This window comes from Natrix helvetica (assembly GCF_964273705.1).
Source record: "Natrix helvetica genome assembly, chromosome: 4".
In the NCBI taxonomy this organism is placed as follows: Eukaryota; Metazoa; Chordata; class Lepidosauria; order Squamata; family Natricidae; genus Natrix; species Natrix helvetica.
Genome location: NC_138550.1, coordinates 95,885,228 through 95,913,220, shown reverse-complemented (window position 1 = coordinate 95,913,220; position 27,993 = coordinate 95,885,228). Strand labels below are relative to the sequence as shown.

The 27,993-nt window shown below is 40.2% G+C and overlaps 1 protein-coding gene across 1 annotated transcript in view; it reads left to right on the top strand.

Annotated features, from left to right (window-relative positions):
- PXDC1 (PX domain containing 1) overlaps positions 1-16,360 on the top strand; it is a 38,644-nt gene extending 22,284 nt beyond the window's left edge. The window contains exons 3-5 of the mRNA XM_081950920.1: positions 2,436-2,553; positions 8,555-8,666; positions 13,562-16,360. Of these exons, the coding sequence (XP_081807046.1) occupies positions 2,436-2,553; positions 8,555-8,666; positions 13,562-13,679 (348 nt within the window). The 3' untranslated portion in view covers positions 13,680-16,360. The remainder of the gene's footprint in view (positions 1-2,435; positions 2,554-8,554; positions 8,667-13,561) is intronic.
- The last annotated feature ends 11,633 nt before the right edge of the window (positions 16,361-27,993 follow it).

Here is a 27,993-nt window from a genome sequence, read left to right as displayed (position 1 = left end):
CATGAGACCTTTTTAGTACCTAAATTACTAGAAAGAAGAAACCTAAGAAAGTGCATTATGAACCAATTAGAGAAATATTGCATGTGTTGTTCAGGGTTTATATTTCTCAAGTTATTTTAAAGAATTAGGACTGCTTCACGTGCAAGGCATAATTCAATACAGGTCATATAACAAAGCTAATTGGGACCAGAAACCTGTTGTTAAGTGATGTGGTCATAAGTTGAAAACCATGTGACTGTGCCCTTCAGCAACAGCAGTCCCACAGTGTCGGTTGCAAACATTGAGCAGGGACCTCTTGTGACTGTGACTGCCAACCTCTTGCCAATTTCCCCATTGACTTTGCTGGTGGGAAACTGGCCAGAACCGTTGCAAATCACAATCTTGTGACCTTAGGATGCTGCAAACATTGTAAATGCATGCTGGTGGCCAAGCATCTGAATTGCAATCCCATGACTCTGAGGACGCTGCAGCGGGTTGTAAGTTTGGAGACTGGTTGTCATTAGCACTCATTCACTGCTGTTGCTAGTTCAGTGGCTGAACTAGGGATCATTAAACAAGGATAACCTGTAAAGTATTTGCTGTGGGTGAAAGTCCTTCTGATACAAAGACTAGACCCGTGATGGCAAACCTATGGCATGCATGCCCCAGGTGGCACACAGAGCCCTATCTGCGGGCACATGAGCCATCACTCCAACTCAGCTCAACTGTGCATACACATGCGCCTCCCACCAGCCAGTCTCTGGTGTGCATGTGCAAGAGGTCACATGCGCATGTAAGGGGAGCATGGATGATGTGCCCCCCACATGGCCTGTTTTTGATCCCAGGAGGCTGCAGGGAAGCTTTTGGCACGTGACAACAAAAAAGTTAGCCATCACTGGACTAGACCATTAGTTTGTGTAGCTGAGAGGCAGGCAGCCTTCGCTTTGAGAGAGACCAAGTATTGTACTTTTTAAAGGGAATCTCTAAGACCCAGTATTAGGGCAAACTGGAAAAGATTTCGCCAACATGGGTTGGTTGAGAATTTTAATATTAGAATGGTAATAGAATAGAATAATAATAACTTTATTGTCACTTTGAATGTGCACGAATCGACATACATTAAAATGAAATTTCATTGCCTACAGCTCTCAAAGGGAGTCACCACCTCCAATATACATGACATGAACATGACTAAATAAATAAATACAAAATTATGTATATACCCACATATGTTATATGACACAGAGAAACAATGCAGTCTAGTTTGGATGCATACATGTACATGGTGAGAAAAACTAATCTTGTGAGTTTACCAGACGGATGGCATAGGGGAAAAAAGCTGTTACAGAATCTGGTAGTCCTGCTAGAAATACTTTGAAACCTCCTCCCAGAAGGGAGCAACAGAAACAGACCATGAAGTGGGTGTGGGGGAGTCTCTAACAATGCTTTGAGCTCTACGTACATAGTGCTTTTAAGCAGTATTCTGAATGACAGGAAGTGAGCTTCCTATAATCTTCTCAGCTGTCCTTACCACTCTCTGCATGGACTTTCTATCTGAGGCACTGCTGTCGCCAAACCAAACAGTGCTGCAGTTTGTTAAATTCTTGGCCGTTTGTGGTTTATGAGCATAGATATTCTAGGTGGGTAAAACCTAAACGCTTGTGACTTTTTTGTTTCTTTTCTGCTAAAACTAAAACTAATCAAAAAGCCACTTATCAATAGCTGAATTTTAGCAGAACAGTATAGCTGTTACATATGGTTCAGTACGCAGATCTATAGATGGTCTACTTCAGGGACGTGCGGTCAGGGGAGGCAGGGGAGGCAGAGCCTCACCGCTCTCATCATGAAAATAAAAAAAGGGGGAAAGGCGCTGAGGAGCCATCTGCACACGTGATCTGGGAATGGGACCACGTGTGCAGGAGGTTCCTCTAGCCTCAGCCTCCCTCCTGCACACGAGCCTTCCTAAGTCAACATGAAGGGGACAGCGGAGTGCGAGCTGCAGTCCCCTTCATGTTGACTCAGGAAGGCGGGGAATGGGGCCACGTGTGCAGGAGGCTAAGGCAGCTTCAGCCTCCTGCACATGTGGTCCCATTCCCCGCCTTCCTGAGTCAACATGAAGGGGACCGCGGCTCGCGCTGATGACATCACCAGCCTCACCAGCCATAAACCTCACCGCACGTCACTGGTCTACTTTCCGTCAAACTCATTACCCACTTCAAATTTCCACAATCTTTATATTTGTTGGAATTAGAACTTGCAGCGTTCCCAGCTAGTGTGGAGGGCATCTTCAAAAAGTTGTCTACAACCTGTAGAGTTTCAGGCAGAAATCTTTCTTGGTCCTATCTGCAAGTGCTAAGGATTGAACAAAGGGCTTCTAGTTTGGCCCATAAAATATGCCTCAAATGTTATTTTACCTCCTCCCGTGATTATAATTGTCTTTGTTAATTTTATTTCAGTATTCCAGATCTGAAGTTGTCCTCACCTTTTTCGAAAGGTCTCCTTTAGATCAAGTGTTAAAAAACGACAACGTCCATAAAATCCAACCCAGTTTCCAGAGTCCAGTTAAAATATCTGGTAAGGTTTAAGTGGTTTGCTTTAAGCTGCATTAGATAATGCATTAGGAATTGTGATTCATCTCAATACAAACTCAGTATGAACTGGTGGGAGTATAGAATACTTTATGATGTTTTTTATATTCAATCCCATGAGATTTTTATGATCTCAGAAAATTTAATTGTTTTCATGCTTACATTGCCCACCCCCTTAAAATCAATTTGCATTTCATTTTGGGTTCCTATGGACATTATTAGTGGGATGTCACTTGGGCAGCAGGTATTGCAATGGTAACTGCTGGATTACATTTTTGCCTGCAAAAGGTTTTGATGGCAAGGCTGTGATCTGCATAAAAAAGAAGGATGAGAATAGACTTTGGAATATTCATTAGGAGAACCACTTTAAGCTTGTTCCCTCTCTGAACCTTCTTTTACCACTACAGCAGGGGTATCAAACTCAATTTCATTGAGGGCTGCATCAGGGCTGTGGTTGACCTTGGGGGGCCAGGGGGGCTGGGGGAGTGGCCGACTGGGGGTGTGTGGCCAACTGGGTGGGAAAGGCCAACTTGAGGACTCTCACTGGGCATGGCTGACCAGGTGGGTGTGGCCATCTTGACACCACTCCCCAAACTATGGCATGTTTCCTCTTTGCACTGGGTAGACTGGGCAGAAGCAGTCCCGATGTTTCCTCTTCACATTGGGTAGACTGGGCCAAAGCCACATTGGGTAGACCGGGCCAAAGTGAACATGGGCCAGCCCCTTACATTTTCCAGGGCGGCTCTGCAGGCCGGACCTGAGGACACCACGGGCCGGATGTGGCCCATGGGCTTTGTGTTTGACACCCCTGCACTACAGCCTTAATTATTGATACTGGTTGTTAAAATGTAAGAAATGAAACTATACATATCAAGATCTTGGAAGCTGAACCGATGTTACATTTTGTTATTGTCGGTCTCCCAATTTGAAGAAATTGACAGTTTTGCACAGGTGAAATCTGATTCACATCTTTGCTTGGGTAAGTCCTTCCCTGAGTGAGGTCAAATCAATCATATCACACTTAAGTGCAGTTTTACACTTGTGTTGTTAGGAATAGGAATAAATGCCCATAGAATTCATTCATTTTGGGAATAAATGCCCGTAGAATTCATTATCTGTATGGTTGCACCCATAAGGCAACTCAAACACAGAAAAACATGCCTACCTAATTGCTGAGTTCCAGAAAAGAACAAGAAGAGACAAGGAGATACATCTATGTACCCACACAAAGGTTTGTTCACAGAACTACAGCCAGATGTTTGTGAAAGTAAAGACCAATGCCCTCTAGAAAATGTTGTTAGGAGCAAAGCTGCAGGAGTTTCTGAAATGCCAGCCAAACAATATAAAATCTTGCAAGACACCAATGTTTGGAAAATCTAAGACAAATGAAGAAGTGGCTGATAGAAGAGAAGATGGCTAAGTTTTATCACTAATGACACAAGCCTGCGCTTGCAAGCACTCATAAAAGCAGTTAATAATCCAGTACTGAATTTAATTTAACCTGGAAACTATTTATAGATTATGATTGTGCATATACACTTCTACCACATTCTAAGGCTGGATTTCTCTTAACATAAAGCTTTATTCATTATAATACAGGCAGGCTTTCTCAGATTACACATAAATTCCCATTAATTATTTATTCGGGCAATGATGTTTATCCTATTGACTGCCTTATTTGACTACTGAATATTGATTTGATTTTCAGAATGGTTTTGAAGTGCTAAATTGATTTTAAAAGTCACCTTGACATGCAGTGCCAGTCTAATGTTAACTCTTACTCAGTTTTATACAGCTTGCAAATCTCTTTGCTATTACTTTTCTGCTCTTTTATTCTTCTTGACCCCCTTTTCCCCCTTCTTACACTTTCTTTCAAGCATCTATAAAATAAATAAAAAGAAAACGCAAGCAATTCCCAACAATCTTTTGAGAGTAATGTCTTTTGGGTTATGAAGAGTTGGAAGTGACTGAATAATTGTGTACTATCACCAGCCTAATAACAGCCTAATGCAACATTCCTGATTGGGCAGCCTCCAGTTGTAGTATGTTGAGTTCAACATCTAGAATTCTTAGCAGTTGTGACCATTGTTGAGATTTCTGAGAAATAAATTCCTCCTATTTGAAGAGTTACTAGGTTGGGAAGGCTGGCTTAATCTGAAGCATTTTGTGAGCTGAAACGTAATATTGAACAGTGTTTTAGGCCTGCATAAAAGAAAATAATGTGTCCTTGGTTATGGCAGAACAGAAAGGATAAAATATAAATATATTCATTATAACTATTCACGGCATGCTTTGTGTACTATTTAAAGCATACACACAAGTTGTTGTGGCCCGCTAGCAGCCAGCAGAGCTGGCAGCAGATTCAGCCAGTGAGGAGGTTGGGGAGGAATTGGGGCCAGTTCTGGAGTCTAGGGAAGGCTCTGACGAGTGCTCTGTGTCGAAGGCAGAGATGGGACCAGGGCCATCTGACAGTTATCAGCTGCCTCAAAGTCAGACATTCGTGAGACAGATGAACAGCTGGAGCCTGTTCCCAGTGTGTGAATGCATAGAGTTGCCAGATGAAGGGAACAGCTAAAGAACAGGGGTTGACTTGGGAGTAAGGCCACAGGTGGATGGTGAATGGCCCCTCCCATAGGGAGTAAAAGAGGAGTGAAAGGGGCGAGGTGTTTGCAGGAGACAATTAGTTCATTCCTGCATTCTTGCCAAGTATTGTGGCGTCTGATATCAGCCTGGCCACTCTCCAAGCCTGATAAAGGTCGGTCATTGTGAACTATCTTGAAGGACTGTGGGAGAGGAAAGATTTTGTTGGAGAGGAATTCACTGTAAATTAAATAAAAGGGGTTTATCGGGACGAGGATTCGGCTTCGTGCTGCTGGGGAAGCCTAGGTCAGAATACAAGTAAGATTTTTCCTGTTTATTTTTTGGGGGGAAATGAATGGAGAACTCAAACAGATTCCTTTGGCTTCTCTTGATGTGCTGTTGAATTCAGAATCTTGCAGGGCAAATGTATCTGGTAGGTTTTACAGAACAGATGGTATGCAACAAGGTAATATTTAATTTGACAAAATAAGGGTTAGGGAGAACAGGGGAACAAAGGCCTTCCATTGGGTCTGTTTAGCTTGTTTGCTTGGGCCACTGCATCATCAAAAGAGTGAAAAGGACATAATTTTATGTTCAGTTAAAAAAAAAAACACCGTTTTCCCAAACAGCCCCTCTCTGAAGCCTGAAAAGGAAGGAGAAGAATAAGGCTGAGAGTTTTCTTTCCTTCTTGCAATAAATCATGTTTAACTGCACTTCCTGGTGTGGGGAAGAGAGGAAACAAAGTTGGAATTGATACAAGAATCATCTACATGTTTAAAGCATTAGATAGGAAAAATACATAACGAAAGTTTAGTTATGCCTTACATACTCACATCATCTAGAAACAGTGAGCAAAAACGTCGGGATTCACAGATAAACATTTCTGATTATGAACGTTTTTCTATAGTTAGAGAAAAATCTCTTATTGTTTTGGTTCAAAACCCTGACATGTAAGATACAAAAGCCCTTTCTTGTGTTTTTTCCCATTTGAAAACTGTTCCTGAAGGCAGAGATTGCTTGGCAAAATTTTGTTCAGTTTAGGAGAACTTTAGCCTCATACCCCAATTAAAGACTGAAAACTGTCCATGCCCTGATTTGTTGCTGCCCAAGATGAAACTATTAAAATTAAAAAGTCATCGAGATCCTAGAGAACACAGAAAAGGTTGTAGAATGGAAAAGGTTTGGTGGGGCACCTGGCCTCAATTGCCCCCCAAAAAGGACCATGAGTGTGTGTTTGTGTGTATGTACGCATACATCAGGGGTGGGTTCCTGCCAGTTCTAACCTCTTCTATAGAAGAGGTTCCACAAATCTACAGTGCCGTTTAGAACCGGTTCCCGCTCCCTCCCCCTGCCCATCCACACATCATCAAGATGAAGAGCGGGAGGAGGAATTCTGGGAGTTGAAGTCCACAAGTCTTAAAGCTGTCAAGTTTGAACATCCCTAGGTTTTTTTTTCCTAAAGGGTTAGGGTTGCAAGGGTCTTGTAACTTGACAGCTTTAAGACATGCACACTTGAATGCCAGAGTTCCTGAGCCAACGTGACTGGAGGAAGAATTCTGGGACTTGAAGTCCAGAAGTCTTAAAGCTGTCAAGTTTGAACACTGCTAGGTTTTTCTTCCCTAAAGGCTTAGGCATGCAAGGGTCTTGTAACTTGACAGCCCGAAGACTTGCGTGCTTCAAATGCCAGAGTTTCTGAGCCAACATTTTGGTTGCTAAGCAAGAGCGTTGTTAAGTGAGTTTCATCACATTTTACAAGTTGCCCATGCCCACTCAGTCACATGACTGCCAAGCCACTCCCATCCAGTCACATGGCCAGCAAGCCACTCCCACAAAGCAGGCCACACCTACAGAAAAGGTTCTAAAAAATTTTGAAACCCACCACTGGCATACATGCATGTGAATTGTGTTGTGTGTGTATAATGGGATTTGGAAATTATTAAGAAATACATGCAGGGGTGAGTTGCTACCGGCATTACTGTCGGTTTGGCGCACAAACATTTTTTGTGCTCCCCGCACGTGCGCATTTACTCCTAAAAAGGTCTGTGCATGCGCAGAAAGTTAGAAAAGGGGGGAAATTATATTTCTGCAATGGAGATTGTTCTGCGCATATGCAGAATCAAAAATAAAGATGGCACCGCTGACAATAGAACCGGTCGGGTGCGTGGGTGGCTGAATTACTACCTACTAGACCGAACCTGTCCGAACCAGCAGGAACCCACTCTGAATACACGTATTCTGGACTAACATTTATCATACTTTTAGAAAATTATTTTGGAACTTGGAAAAAATGAATTGAAGATGGAGATGAACACTCTGTAACATTTCAGACTGATCGTGGGAAAATAAAACGCTTGTTCTGTGTATGCCCCAAATTCTAATAAAATAAGGTGTTGTTTTAAAAATTATTGATTTAATAATTCAATCACATATTGAAATTGCAGAGGGTGATCCCTTAACTTTCGGAGGTATTAATTTTTCACTCTCAACCTTGATAATCCAGCTCCCATAAAAGAAACTCTGGTGAACTCCCTTTAGTGTCTCAGACATTATGTCACTCCCAAAGAGTGGCAGAAGTAACTTCAGACTAGATCATTCTGCACAATATTCGTCTTGTATGCTACGTGGGGCCTTCCAAGCAACCTTATGCATCCCTGCTATTGTTTTCCACCATCGCCAAATCTCACCGCTGCCAGAAGAGATCAATTTAACCTTTAACCACAGATGTACTATTTCGGCTAAGCTATTACAGACATGAGGTCATAATGACGACCACTCATACAATTTTCCTAATCTATGAAAATAATAGGTGGGATATGTTGTTAAATTTACTTTGTATAGTTACAATTTTCATTTATTGATCAAATTAGCAAATGTTATAAATTCTATTCGCAACCGGAATGGTCCATTTCTAAAAATAGGGGTGTCCTGAACATTTTGGAAAACTGTTGTGGTCTGTGGTTAAGGGTTAATATCTTCTTGCAAATAGTAAGAAAAGCCCTTGACTAATTTTTTTGTAGTGCCAACCCCAAGGGACATACAAACAGAGTATCTTCCAGGCTTCAGGAACACTGCCAGCTCCATTGCTGCTTGCCATTAAACTGTATAAAGATCCTTCATTAATGTCTGTATTATGACTGTATTTTCAAGGATTGTGTGGGTTTTTTTAATTGTAAAGAAAAGCTATGTTATTGTTGTCTTGCTTGGAAGTTGAGCTGCAGTTCTAAATCAATGGAACTTAACTTCTGAGTAAGCCTCGGGAAATTGGGATTTCCTGATCGTTTTAATAGCGATCCCGTAAAATTCCCTAGACCGCACACCCTGAAATATGATGCTTTACTTACCTTTAAGCATGTACTTTTCAGAAATATAGTTCAGGTTTGTAATCTTTCGCTTTTCTTTTTCTTCAGAAATCATGCGTTCGAATGGATTTTGTTTAGCTAATACTGAAACGATAGTGATCGACCACAGTATACCAAATGGCAAAGAAAGACACATGGAGGCCGATGCAACAGAACATTTGTAAGTAATTGTGATCCTTGGATGATATGCATCCTCCCCTGTAGGTATAAAACCACCTCCTCTGTTTTTCTCCCCCACATTGAGTGTATAAAACTGAGTCTTGAACAGGATGGCAGAATAAGAAAAAATACTAATCACACAAAAAAAATGTTACTAAGGATCAACATTATGTTTAGGTATGTTATATGGACAGTACTAGGCTCATAAATCTGTGTGTGTGTGTGTGTGTGTGTGTGTGTGTGTGTGTGTGTTGTTATTTTAACCGATCCTGTGTCAATTTGTTCAACCATTTCACATATCCCAAACTATAATAGAGCCATTTCTACTTCTGTGCATTTACTCTAAAGACAGGTTTGAATAACATACTGACTATATTTCTCCACCCAGATGAACTTTCAATCTTGTGAAAGGATAGCGATTTAGTTTTTGATTAAAGAGGAAGCAGATAAACTCAATGCGAGTCCTTCAAAAAGACATTTTTTTTAATTCAGCAGGTGGCAGTCTCTCCCCTTGTGCCTTTATCTGTACAGGTATTGTTGCTGCGGTTAGGATAGTTTGAAACGATCCCCTTGTACATAAAAATTCAGGTTACAATCAGCCCATAGTAAAACATCGCGAGTCAGAAAATGTGCAGATTCATGAATCATGCAAATACATGAATCATGAATCTTATGGAAAGCATTAAAAAAAAAAGAGTTTTGGGCCAGAGCACCCAAATTTATATCCTTTTTATCTACGGTGCAAACCCCAGTCGTCCATGATTGAAATGGAGAGCAGTTTACTGAGCCACGTGTTCTCTCTGACATGTTTTTATTTGGAAAATAATTTAAATACTGTTCTATAAAAATACAACAACCTATGTTCAAAAAATATCAAGGTTTCCTGAGAAACGGGTTGTGGAGGATTTCTGCCACAGGGCCAGGTCAACAGGCTTTTTCTTGCAACCAGTTTGTGATACCAACCTGGCCATTTACAAGGCTTGATCCATTCAGACCAAGTTAACCAAGATGTTAGTATGGCTGATGTACCATTGTCAAAAGAATAGAATTCTTTATTGGCCAAGTGTGATTGGACACACAAGGAATTTGTCTTTGATGCATATGCTTTCAGTGTACATAAAGGAAAAATAAAGTATATTCGTCAAGAATCATAAGATACAACAGTTAGTGATAGTCATAGGATACTAATAAGCAATCAAATCATACTAGGAAACAATAAAAACAATATAAGTTGTAAAGATTCAAGCAACATGGATATAGCCATAAGTGGGCAGAGATAGGTACTAGTAAGGATGAGAAGAATAATAGTAATACAGTCTTAGTAGATGAATTTGACAATGTTGTGGGAATTAGTTGTTTAACAGAGTGCTGGCATTCAGGGAAAAACTGTCCTTGTGTCTTGTTGTTCTGGTGTGCAGTGCCCTATAGCATCATTTATGTTGGGGATGTGAAGGGTCTGTAGATATTTTCACAGCCCTCTTTTTGACTTGCGCAGTATACAGGTCCTTGATGGAAGGCAAGTTGGTAGCAATTGTTTTTTCTACAGTTCAAATTATCCTTTGAAATCTGTGTCTGTCTTGTTTGATTGCAGACCCAAACCAGACAGTTATAGAGGTGCCGATGACAGACTCAATAATTTCTCTGTAGAACTGGATCAGCAGCTCCTTAGGCAGCCTGAGCTTTCTGAGTTGACACAGGAAGAAAAATCTTTGTTGTGCTTTTTTGACGATGTTTTTGATGTTCAATCCCCATTTTAAGTCTTGAGATATAATAAATCTAGAAACTTGAAGTTCTCTACTGTTGATACTGTGATGTCTAGTATTGTGAATGGTGATAGTGTAGGAGGGCTTCTCCTAAAATTTGCTATCATTTCTACAGCTTTAAGTGTGTTCAGTTGAAGACTGTTCTGGTTGCACCATGAGGCTAGTTGTTCAACCTCCCATCTTTATGCAGATTCACTGTTGTCTCGAATGAGACCAATCGCTGTTGTATCATCTGCAAACTTCAGTACATTAACAGAGGGATCTTTTGCGGTGCAGTCATTTGTATAGAGCAGTGATGGCTAACCTTTGTTGGATCGCGTGCCAAAAGCGGGGGGAGTGCAAGGGGGTCATGCATGGGCATGCCCACACCCATAATGCTATGTGCACGACTCCCCTGCACATGCACGCACAACCCGTGCTTCCCCCTGCTTTTGGCATTCTGTTTTTGCCCTCCCCAGGCTCCAGAGGCTTTCTAGGAGCCTGGAGAGGTCAAAAACAGCCCCCCTGGGCCCCCGGAGGCTCTTTGGAGCCTTCAAGAGCTTTCCTGAAGCCTCTGGAGGATGAAAAACAGCCCTATGGACAACCTGCAAGTTCAAGAACGGTGACTTCCGGTTTGCTCGTAGGGCCATTTTTCACCCTCCGGTTTGCTCGTAGGACCGTTTTTTGCCCTCTGGAGCCTTCAGGGAAGCCTCCTGAAGGTTCCAGAGGGCAAAAAATGACCCTGCGAGCAAACCGGAAGTCCATTCCTGAACCTCCAGTTTGCCCATAGGGCCGGTTTGTCGTGCTCTCAGCCTCCGGAGGGTGAAAGACGGCCTTAAAAGAAGGCCAAAGTTAGCTGGAGCTGACAGGGCAATGCCTCCCGTGCCCTAAGAAATGATTCCACGTGCCACCTGTGGCACGGGTGCCATAGGTTCGCCATCACGGGTATAGAGAGATAATAGAAGTGGAGAGAGCACGCAGCCCTGGGGGGGTTCCTCTGCTAATTGTACAGGTATCTGATGTGATTTTGCCTAGCTTTACCTGCTGCTTCCTGTCTGTTAGGAAGCTTATGATCCATTTAGAAGTGTGGTCAGGTACAGCTAGCTGATTTAGTTTAGTTAGAAGAATATCTGGAATGACGGTATTGAATGCTGAGCTGAAGTCTACAAAGAGGACCCTTGCACACGTCTTTGGAGATTCAAGATGTTGTCGGATGTAGTGCAGAGTCATATTAACAGCATCATCTGTCGATCTATTTGCTCGGTAGGCAAATTGAAAGGAGTCTAACAGTGGATCCGTGATGGTTTTCAGGCAGGCCAGCACCCACCTAAAAACCATACAAGAAGCTCTGTACGTGGATAAATTTACCCTGGAATAAAACCTCATCTCCAGTGCCATATTTGTATTTCAGTGCTGCAAAAGTCAATGGTCAAAGAAATGCCATCTTCATTTTAAGAGATTAAAAAAAAACTACAAATTTCATTGTGTTCTGCCAAGCATAAAGGTCTTCAAAGCAGCTGCCAAAAGCTTTTTAGAGTGAAATGGGAACATCTGGGTTTCAGATATATCACTCATTGCTCAAGTGCTTTCTAGCTAACTTCTTTCCTTCATTCTTCACTCAAGTTCATAATAAAATGGAGCCTCCTGATGTATAGCTAAAACCCTTGTCATAACGATCTGTAAATTAAAATGCATGTACTCAGGGTAGAGGATTTCATTGTGATTCATCAATTGCATAATTTGAAGAAACCTTGCAGATTGCAAAATTGTGGTTTGTGCCCATTTGTGAGCAGCTTAAAAATAGTGAATTACCATGTGAAATATGGCTTAAAATAGTGAAACAACTTGAGCAACATTCCAAGGCAGTTGTTATGTAAACTCAGTTTTCAGAGGACGATGGCTGCAAATGACCAACTAGCTCTGATGAATGGTAAGAGTAGAAAGCAAAGGCTTTTATGAGAGCCCTTTATTGGGTTGCATAAGAATGGAGTTTTAAAGTGGAAAACCTTTGATTTCAAATGTATCACTCTTATTGCTTTTCAATTATTTATTTTAGGGTTTTGCCAGTTGACACAGGGCTTGGTGCTTGTGCCATGGGAAGGGGAATCGGGTTTTTATTTTATTTTTCTGGCATGGTAATTACAGGTGCCAAATCTTGATTTGGAAGAAGACGTTTAAGGAATCTCTGATTAAATGGACCTGGGTCATGCCATAGATCTAGTTATGTTCTTGTAGCTGTTTGTTGATTGGGTCTATGATCATCTCATAGTCTCATCCAATTAGTCTCCTTTAAGGAAGACCCCACTCTGCCGCTTCGAATTGGAATCCTTACACATAAATCTTTTGAAAGAGATAGAAAGAATGGCATCATTTCATTCAGGCAGGAAACAAGGCCCAGAGCAGACGGCAAAGGTCAGTGTGGTTTATTTGCATTCAAGATCAAGGTGTTCAAATTCCATAGGCCAGCGGTATCTATACAGGTTCTCTTGTAGATTGTTCAGACTGGAGAATCTTTTTGAAAAGACAGTTACATTTGAGCACTCAGGTGGATCCCCCAAATTCTGGCTGGGCTTTGTTTGTTTGTTTTGTTTTGTTTTTATTGGATTTATATGCCGCTCTTCTCCCAAAGGACTCAGGGCGGCGTACAACATTAAAAAACACACATCCCAAAAGTTAAAAATAAATTAAATACATATCCAAAAAAAACCCTGAATTTATAAGACAATACATTTAAAAATGAGTTAAAATTAACAGGCCAGGCCGGCTTGCTGGAAAAGCCAACTTTTTAGGGCGCGTCAGAAGGACCGGAGGTCAGGGATTATGCGAAGCTCCGGGGGCAGCTCATTCATGGAGGAAAGGCGTTCCCACAGAGAAGGCTCTCCCCCTGGGGGTACACCAGCCGACACTGTATGGCTGACGGCACCCTGAGGAGGCTAACTCTGTGGGATCGTACTGGACGGTGGGAGGCTACTGGTGGCAGTAGGTGGTCTCGCAGGTACCCTGGGCCTAATGACTTATATAGTATCCACCTCTGGCTATTATCTTGGTGGTGTTACAACATAGAAAACATAAACCAGTATCTCCTTTTGTGTCGGTATCCCCTTTATTGTATGTCCTGGTATGAATGACAGTTCTTTGTTTTGTCCATTTTTAGGTTTGAAAATGTTAGTGAATTTACCTCTGAGTTGCAGGATGCTGATGACCCAACAGCTTATGTCACCAACTTGTCATACTATCATCTGGTTCCATTTGAAACGGATATTTTGGACTAAGACTGTCAAACAGACTTCACGGCTGACATCAGGCAATTGTCTTTTCTTGGGGCATTCAGTTGCCCCCCCTAGCTTTGCACTGATCATGCCTGCTGCAAGTATATGATACAATACAGAAAAGGATTCCTACAAAGGTAAGCCTTGAAGCTGATATCATTGTTTGATTCTTCACTGCGGCTGCCTGGGTCAACTTCCAAGGATGTGTTTCTCTGCTAATGGACAAAGAAGTTTTTCTAGCGCCAAAAAAGAGTGAAACAAGGACATCAAAAGCTATTGTTGAGTAAAAGAATAGTTGATGTACTGATAAAACTTTGATGATACCAAAATGGAAACAAAGCATCAGCGGTACCAGTAGCTACGGTGAAATTTGAAAAGGAACTTCATGTTTCCTCCTCTGTCAAGTGGTCTCTAAATCCCACCCAACATTTTGAACCTCTTTTTAATAAAAGATTCATTATGATCAGACACTAGAGGATTTCCCCCAATCCCCATTTCTCATGACGGTTTGCAAGAAATGTCCAGTAGTTCATTTACAGGAAGTATTCCAGAGTAAGTAATGCCTTATGTAATGTGTGCCTACAAGAAATAAGCTCCTGAATTGACTGCTTAGTTCAACTTCATTTGAAACCAAGGATTTTAATCTTTTGAGCAACTATCATTTTCTCCTGAAATAAATAATAATAGTGAAACAAAAGAGTAAACAAGCAAGTTGTAGCTCTAAGTGAAAGGGAAATGTGATGAGTTTTCAATGGTCCATCCAAACTTTTGGTTTTCCTCCTCCAGGAATTCTCCATGATTTCGTTTCTTCTACAATAGGAACACTTTGCAATTCTCAGTATTAATGTTTACACAGGTGGGGTACATTTCTTCCTGTCACTTAACTTTCCACGGACTAGAACAAGGAACTTGCCAAAAGTATGATTTCCATGGTGAGTAATCCTCAGCACTGCTCCCTTAAATATAAATAACAACAAAGGAATACGGAGTGAAGTTCACAATTTGGTGGGGCGGATTCATGTTATCAAATAATTTTACTGTTATGAATCATGTGCCACAAAAACACTGCTTTCTGTGGCACATCACTGGCATGTGCTATATGAGCTTCAGCCCGGAGAAAAATCTGATCTTGCATTAGGTGACTTTACAGTGGCAAAACTTGAATATTTGTGAAAGGAGAGAATATCTTTTTCCATTAATAATAGGAATGCAAGCTACTGTTCGTACCACTCACTCAGCCATAAGCTTATTACATTATTTGAAAGTTACCCCATTGTTCTGTTTTAGCACCAACCTTCCTCCCCAGCTTATCTTGTGTGATATGGTAAAAGTAAAGGAGCCCCTGCTAGTCGTTTTTACTCTGCTAGTAGGGAGTGGTGCTCATCTCTGTTTCGAGACCATTGAGTCAGCCCTGTCCAAAGATGTATCCATGGTCATGTGGCCAGCATGACATCATGTATCACTGAACAGTCAAGACACTAGGCTTGTTGGCTGGAAAGATCTAAGCGCTGCGTGACAGGGTGAGCTCCCATTCTTGCCCCAGTTCTTGCCAACCTAGTGGTTCGAAAGCATGCAAATGTGAGTAGATAAATAGGTATCACGTCAGTGGCAAAGTAACAGAATCTTGTGTGGTAACTGAACAAGAATTCCTTTTCCTGTCATAATAGCATAGGAGATTGAGAGCCTATAGTACCAACAGATAGACATGCAGCCTTTATTGAACTTCTGTACTCATTTGTTAAGAATACAATCACTCCCCTAAAGAGTGATCCTTGTAGTTCTTAGACCTTCTTTTATGTTCTGAGGTAATGAAGTACGAGGAGGCTGCTGAACATTTAACCTTTTATTCGTAACAGTAACTTAACAGAACAGAGCAACAAAAACCCCGGCTGACAGCTATTTATACTGATAGCTGTCAGTCGGGGAACCAATGGGGTAACAGGGATTCTCCCGCCAAACGGAGGGGCCAATCAGGGAAGACCGGGACAGCGCCATCTGCTGGTGGACAGCTTCAGTACACAACACCTTCCTTTCAGGTAGCCATAAGCCAGAAGACAAAAATACACAACTCGTTTTCCATGAAAGAGGTATGGCAGAAGTAAAATCCACACAGCTAAGGCCACAAATGACACATGGATGGAGAAAGAGAATTGATTCTCCCATGAAAACACAACAGCCAAAATAGGGCTTAAACTGCTGAGTGTTGTTGCCTTAACATTTGAGAAAGAGCTCACAGGGTAGCATTCAACCACATAGTGATTGAATTATTTAGAAGAGGCCCACCTGCAGGTGTTTCAGTGATTGCTTCCTTTGTCAGGATGGTCTGGAACCGTTGTTCTGTATTTTAGAGTTAGGGCACAGTGAATTATTGATGTCAAACTGTAGTTTACAAGGATTGGGAAATGACAGTGAAGGCAGTATTAAATCAACACATGCTTGTAATGTCCATAATGTAATGGAAATCAGTACATTCTATTAATTAATTCCGTTTCCCCCCTCTTGGCTGGGAAGGATATGGTACATTTTCCCCATTGCTAAAGCTTTTCAGAATCTTTTGTATAATAACTGTAAAGCAACATTTGCAATTGTAAATATTAATAAGTTATTGAAAACCCTAACTCTTTTACAAAACATGTTTCCATTATATTTTATTGAAATAAAAGTATTACTCATCTTCAATGTAACATTTGCAATTGAATATCATTTTTTTTATTGCACAAAAGGAGCTCGCTGGTTGGCCTTTTTTTAATAGTTTCAGTTTCAGATACTGTTGTCTGTAAATCTCACCATCTCTAGAGGTCTGGGATTGTGGGATTGTAATCCAATACCATCTGGGAGCACAAAGTCGACACAGGTATTCTAGTATTCTTCTATTGTGATTGTCACAGGATGGTGCATTTTTCTCAGCCTTTTAATTTACGCATTTCAGTAGAAATGCGGAAAATGGAACTGAGTTATGAATCCTAAAATGAATTCATGGCAGACATATTAGCCTCCCTTTCAAAAGTCAAGTTGAATACATCTCATACATATGCAGATAAGAACTTAAAATCATGTCATAAACCCTTTTAGTTGATTAAGAACTATTGCCAATTTCTTTCTACTCTACCTATGATGGAACTTGCACACGAGGCCTTGTCCAGAAGCTAAGAAGAGCCTAGCCCTGGTTGCTATTTGAATAGAATAGAATAGAATAGAATCTTTATTAGCCAAGTGTGATTGGACACACAAGGAATTTGTCTTTGGTGCATATATAATAGAATGCCTCCAGTGACTATTTGTGCTCTAAATTAAAATAAGTTAATGACGAATCAACTCTGTTTTACTATCAAGAAAACAGCATAGGGATATCCTGAAGATGAGATTGACTGGAAGGAGACTTTTTTTAAAATGCGATTTGGGAGAAAAAGTGTAAAATATTATTCTTCAGAATCCAACACTTTTCTTTTTCTTTTAAATTAATTTAGATTAAAGAAGATATTTGCAAAGTAAAAACAACACAAATATAAAGAAGAAACAAAAAGAAAAAGAAAAGTAATAACTAGCACAAGAATGAAAGAAAATAGAGAGAAAGATATAAATAAAGAACCAGAGAAGAAAAAGAAAGGAAAGGAAAAGTTATACATAGTGCGTTCCGATCTCCTTTGCAGCAGTTAAAAACAATTATATTTTACCTTTCCTCTCTAAGTTTATTAATCAACCCAGTTACCCTGTAAAAAGACCAATTGTCCTTAAATCTTTTCTAGTTGCTGACAATTAATCCCAGCAAGAAAAGTTTTTGTTTCAGTTGAATATTAAGCTTTAAACAGGCAACTGGACTTTCTGGTTTTTCTTTGAAGACATGTCGCTTCTCATCCAAGAAGCATCTTCAGCAGGAGAAGCTCCTTGGATGAGAAACGAAACATCTTCAAAGAAAAACCAGAAAATCCAGTTGCCTCTTCAAAAAGCATCTTTGGGACAACCATGACCTGGATGACTGAGAATCTCCATAGACATTAATCTATAAAATTCTTTTTATCACTGTGTGTATTTGAATCCAAAGTGTTTTACTGTTTTTAACAAGCATTATAAAATGACCCTTCATGTTATCCACATTTCCAACATAAATTTGAAATACCTTTATAGATTCTACAAAGTTTTTCTGGTATCATATACACCAAAGGTGTATCATTTCATAAAAATTCTCTTTTAAAGTATAACATAATATGAATTTCAGTCCTTTTAGCCCCATAGGAGCCATGATGGCGCAGTGGTTAGAATGTAGTACTGTAGGCTAATTTTGCCAACTGCCAGCAGTTTGATACTCACCTGCTCAAGGTTAACTCAGCCTTACATCTTTCTGAGGTCGGTAAAGTGAGGACCCATATTGTTGGGGTCAATATGCTGACTCTGTAAATCGCTTAGAGAGTTCTGTAAAGCACTATGAAGCGGTATATAAATCTAAGTGCTATTGCTATATTTTCCTATTGATCCATCTGTATATTGTAACCAAAGTTCTTAGCCCATTTTATCATGCACCCTTTAAACTGTTCTTCTGTTTCCAATTTCAGTAAAAGCTCATGTATTTAAACAATTATATGTTCACCATATGCACATAATTCCATTTCAAATTTCATCTTGTATTGTTAAGTTCTTTTGTCTAATTAAAATCTTTTTCTTAGCTGTATATAGGAAAACCATTGGAAACAAAATCCCTCTGCAATCAATTGATATTTAGGCTTCCATCTTATGTTCTCCATGTTCTTGTCCGATAAGTCAACCGTTTCTCTCGGCTGATTCTTTTCTATAAAGTGCTTCTTGTGCTAAAATCTACAAAGGCATTCCAATGCCTTGTCTGAGTACTACAATACTCAGTACATACTACAGTTGTCTTGCATGTGTGCTTCCCTCCACCACACTTAATTTGCTCAGTCAATGGTACAGTAAAAGTAAATTAATTCCCAAGAGAAAATAGTAATACCTGGTCCTAATGCTGAATAATTCTACCTTCAGTGAAACAGCAGGGAATTGCAGAGTTTTTGGGAGATTAAAGAAATCCCTTTCTATAGAGAAGTAGCTGATAAGAACCTTCTGTTACTAGTCATCTATATACATTATAATTTATTGCTGCCCAACGCATTTTGTAGCTCAGTTCTTCTTGAGCAAAACAATCAAAAGGCAAATGGTTCAATGGATTTCAGCAAAGAAGAATGCTAAAGTGCGCTTTTCATGAGAATCGTAGCAGATTGTTGTTTTATCTCATTGTGCACCACTAAGAGTCGCTTTGGGTGAGATGGGCAGTTGATTAATAAATAAGACAAATAAATAACGACTGCCTCTGAAAAAGTACAGGTAGTCCTCAAGCCCAGAATTTATGTTGCTAAGTGAGAAATCTGTTAAGTGAGTTTTGTCCCATTTTATGATTTTTCTTGCCACATTTGTTAAGCGAACCACTGCAGTTGTCAAATTAGTAGCAAGGTCACATCAATTGGGACACTGCAACCGTCATAAATATGAACGAGTGGGGTTGCTGCAACAGTCATAAGTGTGAAAAAATGGTCATAAATCACATTTCTTCAGTGCTGTTGTAACTTCAAACGGTCACTAAATGAACTGTTGTAAGTTGAGGGCTACATGACATCTATTTCTGAATGTATGCGACAGAAATAAATTTGATACCAATATTTTTATTTGTTTTAAAAAAATGGTTCTCTGTTGCTCATTTCTGCATTCAGTGCCTCTTGCTTTCCCCAGTATCCTATCTCTTCTGGCATTAAGGCTTAAATATATGGATAATTAGCATATTTCTTTCAGCTATTCATGCTAGCTGAATATTTTGTGACTTGCTGGATTCTGAAATTAGGTACCAAAAGATTTGCCATTTTTAGAGGGAAAATATCTTATTACCGTATTTTTCAGAGTATAAGACACACTCCCCCCCCCCCTAAAAGAGGGTGAAAATTTGGGTGCGTCTTGTACACAGAATGTAGCCAAAAAATGCGAGGCACGGATGAGGCGATGATCTGTGGCAATCCCTGCAGCCTGGAACAGCTGATTGTGGGTATTCCTGGAGGCCAATCCGCCCACCAATCAGCTGCTCATGCTGAATCAGGCTGCAATAATGTGCTGAAGCTGAGCTGGTTGTTTGATTATTATTTATTTATTATTATTTATTTGCTGCAAGGAGGTGTCAGAATTTTCAGCAGCAATCACATTCAGAAAGCATACACAAGTAACTGATTCAGCAGGATTCAGTAACTTCTCTTTACATATAATATAACGCATTAAGTAAATATACAATACCAAAAGCAGGTTTGCCAACATGGTAGTTCAGCAGTGAAGTTTCACTTTCAGTTTTATTTTCAGATATCAGCACAGCATGCAGCTTTAGTATAGAACAAGCCACACACAGGCTCCTTGCTGTCTTCTTCCTTGTTGCTCACACAGCAAATACTGTTTGTTTCCAAACAGCCCTCAACTCTCTCACACACTGACAGGATGCTAGCCAGATGAATATAATGGATGCTGGTAGGCAGAGGCAGATTTTTTTTTCTTATTTTCCTCCCAAAAAACTAAGGTGCGTCTTATACTCTGGAACGTCTTATATGCCGAAAAATACGGCAATCTACTTCAGTCATTTTATCAATATTTATTAATTTTATACAGAATGCCAAATTTATTTTGCTTATTTCTTTTGGACAGCAATTTGGATATAATTAATCAAAAGGCAGTTGGGGAAGACTTGGTGGAGAATGGATTTTCTTGTCATATTTATTAAAATGGGATTTCCTCCAATAGAATATTGAAATAATATTTTTGAAACAAAAGGAAATGTTTTTCACACAGCAAATAAACAAGAAATGGAAAGCTTCATAAGGGAATGGCAAGAAGATTTAATAGCCTTTGAAACTAAAAATGAAGTATGTTTAACATCTATTTATCCCTAAATAATTGGATTGTATAGATTGATTTGAATTGGCAGAGTGATCCGATTCATATTGCTAATTAAGTTTGCAATATTATTATCTCCATATTAGTTTGATTCAGATTGCCAAGTTAAATTCCCATTTGACTGGAACGTGATCAGAAAGTAACTCCAGGTTAAAAAAAAAGACTTATGGTGCATAGGAAAAAGGCCATCAAATTGACAGACTGATTTGGAAACAATTGAATAATTTGATCTGAACTGACAATCTGATTTAGACATTCAGTTCAGAGTCAATTGAATCACCTTCAATTCAAAACTCTGAACTGAGTCTATTGTGTTATTAAATAACTTTTCAGATCCTGGAGTATTAATCTTGGGAATTACAAATGGGGGTGGGGGATCCTTTCAAATTCCTTTGTGGCTGATCTTCTATTAGAAATACAACACCTGGCATATGTGTGTCTTTTTTTCTTTAAGCAAAAGAATTCTTTCTCTACCCTACCTTCCTGCTCAAGATCAATCAAGTACATTGGCTGCCGAGCTTATTTTAAAAGGTTTTCTATAGATGAAGCCAGCAAAGTAATACTCAAATCACCCTATAAAATTGGCCACTATACTTGAGTTTCCAACGTGTATTATCACAATAACTCTTTTCTTGCCCATCTTAAAACTCTATATATCTTTAATCTCTCCTATGTTGTCATTTCATGCAAGACCCTTGAGTACCACCACCCTCCCCACCTACCTAGTCATTTTCCATTTTGAAAAGCCGAATTCATTTCCTTTACAGTGCACATAAATCAATATAATTCTTTGCACTTGGCAGCTTGACATAACTTGCAGGTGGATGCACATAACTCCTTGACGTCATATTTTTAAATTGATGCCTTTGCCTTCTATTTCCAAGAAACTTCTTAAAAGATGAAACAAGCTATGGTGGACAATGTGATTGCATTTGGCTGAGATTCTAGAAAGACTGCAGTGAAGAACAACAAAGATGATTAGGGGACTGGAGGCTGAAACGAACAGAGGCAGGAATTGGGTATGTCTAGTTGAATGAAAAGAAGGACATGGGGTGACATGATAGCAGTCTTCCGATATATAAGGGGCTGCCACAAAGAAGAGGGTGGCCAAGCTATTCTCCAAAGCCCCTGAAGGCAGGACAAGAAGCAAGGGATGGAAACAAATCAAGGAGAGAAGCAACCTAGAACTAAGGAGAAATTTCCTGACAGAACAATTAGTCAGTGGAACTACTTGCCTTCAGATGTTGAGGGTTCTCCAACACTGGAGGTTTTAAAGAAAAGATGGGATAACCATTTGTCTGAAATGTTACAGGGTTTCCTGCTTGAGCAGGGGGCTGGACTAGAAGACCTCCAAGGTCCCTTTCAGCTCTGCTATTCTGTTCTGTTATTCTGTTAATTTGGTACTGGGTGAAAGCATGAAGCCATAGTTTCCTGGATACAAAGGATCTGCTTTTGCTTCATTGAAATGGCCCTAGTCTGGAAGCAGAGAGATTGCCCTCATCATCCCTGCCACCTTACAGCGTATGTTTCCTCTGAAAACAAAACTGTATCAGCAAAAGCTCTCTGGAGTATGAATCATTGGCTCCCTACAGGAACTGAGTTACACGCACAGCTGCCTGCAATGAACGTATTTTCCATCTAGGGTTGCCAAATAATTCCTACAGTGTGCACACTTGCATGTTCCTGTCTATAAAGAAAAAACACCAGGAGGATGTTGACTTCCTTTTCCTGCTTTTCCTTTATACTCGGTTATGGAATTCCATCCGACCAGCAAAGAAACAAATGGAGTTTAATGGTTCCGAGTAGTTAGAAAACATTGGGTAACCATGTCTTCTGCTTGCCAGTTCTCAATTGGCGATTAAATTTCTATATTTGCATCTCTATCATCTATCTATCTATCTATCTATCTATCTATCTATCTATCTATCTATCTATCTATCTATCTATCTATCTATCATCTATCTATCTATCTATCTATCTATCTATCTATCTATCTATCTATCTATCTATCTATCTATCTATCTATCTATCATCTATCATCTATCTATCTATCTATCTATCTATCTATCTATCTATCTATCTATCTATCTATCTATCTTCTGCCTGCCTGCCTGCCTGCCTGCCTATACATACAACATACATACATACATAAATACATACATACACACACACACACATGTATATATATATGCAGGAGTCTTAGCCACTAAGCCACAGGATCGCCTCCTGTTCAGTTGAGCCAGGGAAATAGGTATGTATTTGTGTTACAACCCCTGGTATGCCTAAATATGGGAGGAAGGTCACTACTCCCTCTTTCTGTCCTTCGGCTCATCACAGAAGACCATATTTTTATGTTGTATTTGTACTGATAAATATATGTATGTATGTATGTATGTATGTATGTATGTATGTATGTATGTATGTGTATACATACATACATACATACATATATATTGTAGTTACCCTCCTTGGGTAACATGGTTACCCAATGTTTTCTAACTACTCGGAACCATTAATCTCCCTTTATTCCTTTGCTGGTTGGATGGAATTCCATAACCGAGTATAAAGGAAAAGCAGGAAAAGGAAGTCGACATCCTCATGCAATTTTTTTTCTCCAAGGAACTGCTGCTTCCTACTGTTAGCTTCTACTATAGGTTCTCTTTTGTGTCGTTCCCCCCTACTTTTTGGGTGATGCATATTCTCTTTGGTGTTACATTTTTGCCAAATGTTAGAATGTTTCTGTAGTCTGTATACCACATCAATATAACATCAACATAGCTGCTCTTAGTTTTGTAATTCACTTGCTCCTTAAATAAAAGAAAGGTATTTAAGGAACTGCCTTACACTAATGAGACTAACCCAACCCTGGCAGAAAGGGGCCTTATTTGAATCTCCTTGCCCAAAGAATTTAGGCTGGCGGGGGCCACAAGATGAACCTTTTCTACTGTGGCCTCCACCCTCTGGAATATTCTCTCACCAGAGGTGAGATCCTCCCACACACTCCTGGCCTTCTGGAAGAGTGGAAGAGTCCAAAAATTTGTCTCTGCCCCTTGGCTTGGTGCCCTGACAAAGACCCCCAACATTGGGTAGGCTGACAGGATAGAGAAGATACTGCCCATCATCTTGGTTTTTAATTTAATGTTTTAACTTTTGGTTCCATTTTATCTTTCATTATATTGTATTACCCATATCACAAATTATGCAGTCGAGTTTTCCGCATTTGGGGAAATCGCAGGGGTCAGCACAGCCGAAGTGCAATGGATGAGCCTCATCCTGTGAAAACCTCCTTCGTGACCAAGGTATCTCCCCTGCCATCGAAGTTGCTATATTACTGAGATGGGTCACATAAAAATTCAATAAATAAATAATAAAAGGGAGAAGGAGTTGGGAAAATCAATAGGATCCGACATTGCTGTTGGAGTAAAAGGGAAGGATCCAGAGGAGAGGTAGGTGAAGTTACACTTCCCAAGACTTCCCTCAGCTTCTGGTGTTCATGATCCATGCGATTGCTTAATGACCCACAACTAGGAGAGCTGGGATTGAGATCAGTGAGCAAAACAGTCCAGAGTGGGTTGCTAATTTTTTTACTACTGGTTCAGGCATGCTCCTGCGCGCACTCCCGCACACAGAAGCATCCGGGTGGATGGGCGGAGCTTCCTGCCCCCGCTACTAGAGGTTCACCTCATCCGGGCTGAACCGGCAAGAACCCACCTCTGAAGCAGTTATATGGGTGCCTCGCTTAACAACTGCTTCCCTCATAACTGAAATTCTGGTCCCAATTACTGTCATAAGTTGTACTGTTCTTATACTTTCATTTCTTATTGATGCCAGGCCTTATTCCCTAGTTAAGTGGTGAATTCTCTGGGGTTTTCATTTATTAAAAGCAACAGGCGAACAGATGAAATGGATGAAATTTCACAGATGAGATGGAATAGCAGCTAAAATGGTGACTCAATTTCCCTTCGCTTGATATATAAGTTGTATAAACAGAGATTTATAATTCTATGCTTAAAGAGACACACCATCTTTCAATATAAATTGAAATGCCTGCAATTAAGTAGACCCCTTATCATGGATACACAAAGTGTGCCTTTTAGCTATGCATTAGCATTGCGCAGTGTTTTGGGTTTCAAGGCAAAAAGCTGCGCTGGAGCACATGGGGATGGACATGTAAGGCCATCCTTCAATTCTGTCTTTTTTTCCTGGGTTGGAAAATGTACGGCAGCTGCAGAGGACAGCTGTATGATCCCAGCTGCTCTAAAGAGTTTCTGACAGCTACATCAATACCCCCATAAAATCCAAAGCACCATTTTCCTTTTGAATCTGAAGAAATGCACAGCTACGCTATATATACACATTCCTCCTTTATGTTTTATTCAGTGAAGACAAATATAACAGAGTAACAGAGTTGGAAGGGGCCTTGGATGTCTTCTAGTCCAACCCTCTGCTCAAGCAGGAGATCAATTAGAACAATTAATCAGTGGAACAGCTTGCCTCCAGAAGTTGTGAATGCCCCAACACTGGAAGTCTTTAAGAAGATGTTGGATAACCATTTGTCTGAAACGGTATAGGGTTTCCTGCCTAAGCAAGGGGTTGGACTAGAAGACCTCCAAGGTCCCTTCCAACTCTACTATTGTATTGTATTATTATTGTATCTGTACCATTCCAGACAAGTGGCTGTCCAGTCTCTTCTTAAAAGCCTCCAGTGGTGTTGCCTTCCACGTTGGAAGGCAAAACGTGGAAGGCAACCCTTTCCATGGTTAATTGCTCTCACTGTCAGGTGATTTATCCTTAGTTCTAGATTGCTTGATTCGTTTACGTCCATTGCTTCTTGTCTTGCCTTCAGGTGCTTTGGAAAATAGGTTGGCCTCCTCTTCTTTGTGACAGCCCGTCAAATGTTGTAAAACTGCTATCGTGTCACCCCTAGTCCTTCTTTTCACTAGACAAGACAACCCAACTGCTGCAACTGTTTTTCATATGTTTTAACCTCCAGCCCCCTAAGTTCTGCATTCTTTCCAGAGTCTCTAAACCTTTATAATATGGTAAGCAAAACTAGATGCAGTATTCTAAGTGTGGTCTTACTAAGGCATTATAAAGTGGTACTAACACTTCATGTGATTTTGATTCTATCTCTCTGTTAACGCAGCCTAGGGTTGCATCGGCTTTTTTGGCAGTTGCAGCATGCTGCTGACTTGCATTTAAGTGATTGTCCACTAGGACTCCAAGATCTTTTTCTCATTTACTACTATTGAGCCAGGTTTCACCTAATCTGCACTAAGTACAAATTATAAAGTCAGATACAATCTGCTTTTTCTTTTTTATGTTCAGGTATGGGTAGCCTGCCATGGAAACCACAATTGAGCCTAAAATTTATGTTGCTAAGCAAGACAATTAAATGAGCTTTGCCCCATTTTACAACCTTTCTTGCCACAGCTGTTAAGGGAGTCACTGCAGTTGTTAAATTAGTAGCACGGTTGTTAAGTGAATCTGGCTTTCCCATTGACTTTGCTCATCAAAAGGTCATAAAAGGTGATCACGTGACCATCTAAGCCAGCTGCCAAGCACCTGCATTTTGATGGTCCTAAGGCACATTTTTCAGTGCCATTGTAATTTTGAATGGCCATTTAAAAAATGGTTGTAAGCCAAGGACTACCTGTATCACAGTTTGAAAATATAACAGGCTACAATCAAGCTATTCTTGGCCACTGGTACTACCAAAAAACATTGTCTCAGATTCCAGCAGATTTAAACAAATTATTTAATTCATAGCACAAACAAAGATGATTAGGGGACTGGAGACTAAAACATATGAAGAACGGTTGCAGGAACTGGGTATGTCTAGCTTAAGAGAAAGAAGGACTAGGGGAGACATGATAGCAGTGTTTCAATATCTCAGGGGTTGCCACAAAGAAGAGGGAGTCCAACTATTCTCCAAGGCATGTGAGGGTAGAACAAGAAGCAATAGGTGGAAATTAATCAAGGAGAGAAGCAACTTAGAACTGAGGAGAAATTTCCTGACAGTTAGAACAATTAATCAGTGGAACAGCTTGCCTCCAGAAGTTGTGAATGCCCCAACACTGGAAGTCATTAAGAAGATGTTGGATAGCCATTTGTCTGGAATTGTATAGGGTTTCCTGCCTAGACAGGGGGTTGGACTAGAAGACCTCCAAGGTCCCTTCCAACTCTGCTATTGTATTGTATTGTATAAGGTAAGGGGACAAGCCAGATCTTCCAATGTTTCCTGTTTGAGAATTAACATTTACTGGACAAATTTCATTCTAAGCTGATGTTTCTTATCCTGCTATCCTCCATGGCTGGAATGAGGTTTCCAGAACCTCCATGTACAGGTATTGTAGTCCCATACATATGGCAGGTGTCATCTTGGGAAATGGGAAGTTGATATGGCCATAGTATTAAAAATATGGTTCTCATTTTTTGTTGCAGCTGAAATTATTTTCTGGGTGGGTGGGTGGGGAATCACATTTTGGATCTCTCCTCTCTCATCTATCTGAGGCTTAAAGATTAAGAAATGGTTCCTTAGTCAGCATTTTATTATCTTCTGGATGTTTAGTGTAACCCAAGTCAAGGAAAGAAGAACAATTGAGTGTGATTAGAACTTGTATTCTCTTGGGCAAAATGATACATCTTCACGAAGGGAAGATAAAGTTTCATATGGGCTTCTGTTTATGAGCTTCCATTCTAAACTTGATTAACATTTGCTAGGAGGACAGCAGGTCAGAGCAGATGGCTGGAGAATTGAGCAGGAGAAGAAATAGGATAACCAGAAAAAATGATGCATGAGGATGAAGGTTTGTTCTCCGAGCTTGTGGGCTGGTTTCCGAACATTTCATTACCAAGTCTAGATAACATCTTCAGCAGAGATTAGGGGATGTCAGTGTTCTTATGTTTATAAGGCCTTTAGGCGTGGGTGTGTCAAGTGAGGTTCTTGTGATGGATCAGGTGTGAGTGATCAGTGAGTCTTGTGATGGATCTTGTAATAAGATTACAACAGGTCATGGTCATTGGGAGGTGAACAGCTGGTGGTGTGTGAATGGATTGGTTGAGGGTTGGTACTGTCTCAAGTTGGCTGTACGGTTGGTTTGGATTCTTTCAGGTTTGTAGGCTTGTTGTAGGTCAATGTGTTTGTTGATGGAATTGCTTGTGGAGTGCCAGGCTTCAATGAACTCACAAGCATGGTTGGGTGGGTAGCATGGCTCATTATTTTTGGGTTGCTCCAATGGAACTGGTGCTGTTTGGTGTTGGTGTGGGTAGCATCTGCACTTCCAACTGAATGAAAATAAAGTATAAACTCAAGTTTTCCCATAACAGTACCCTTACCAGCATTTCCACTGTGAAATATCTTAGATGGTACTAATGTTGAATTCCA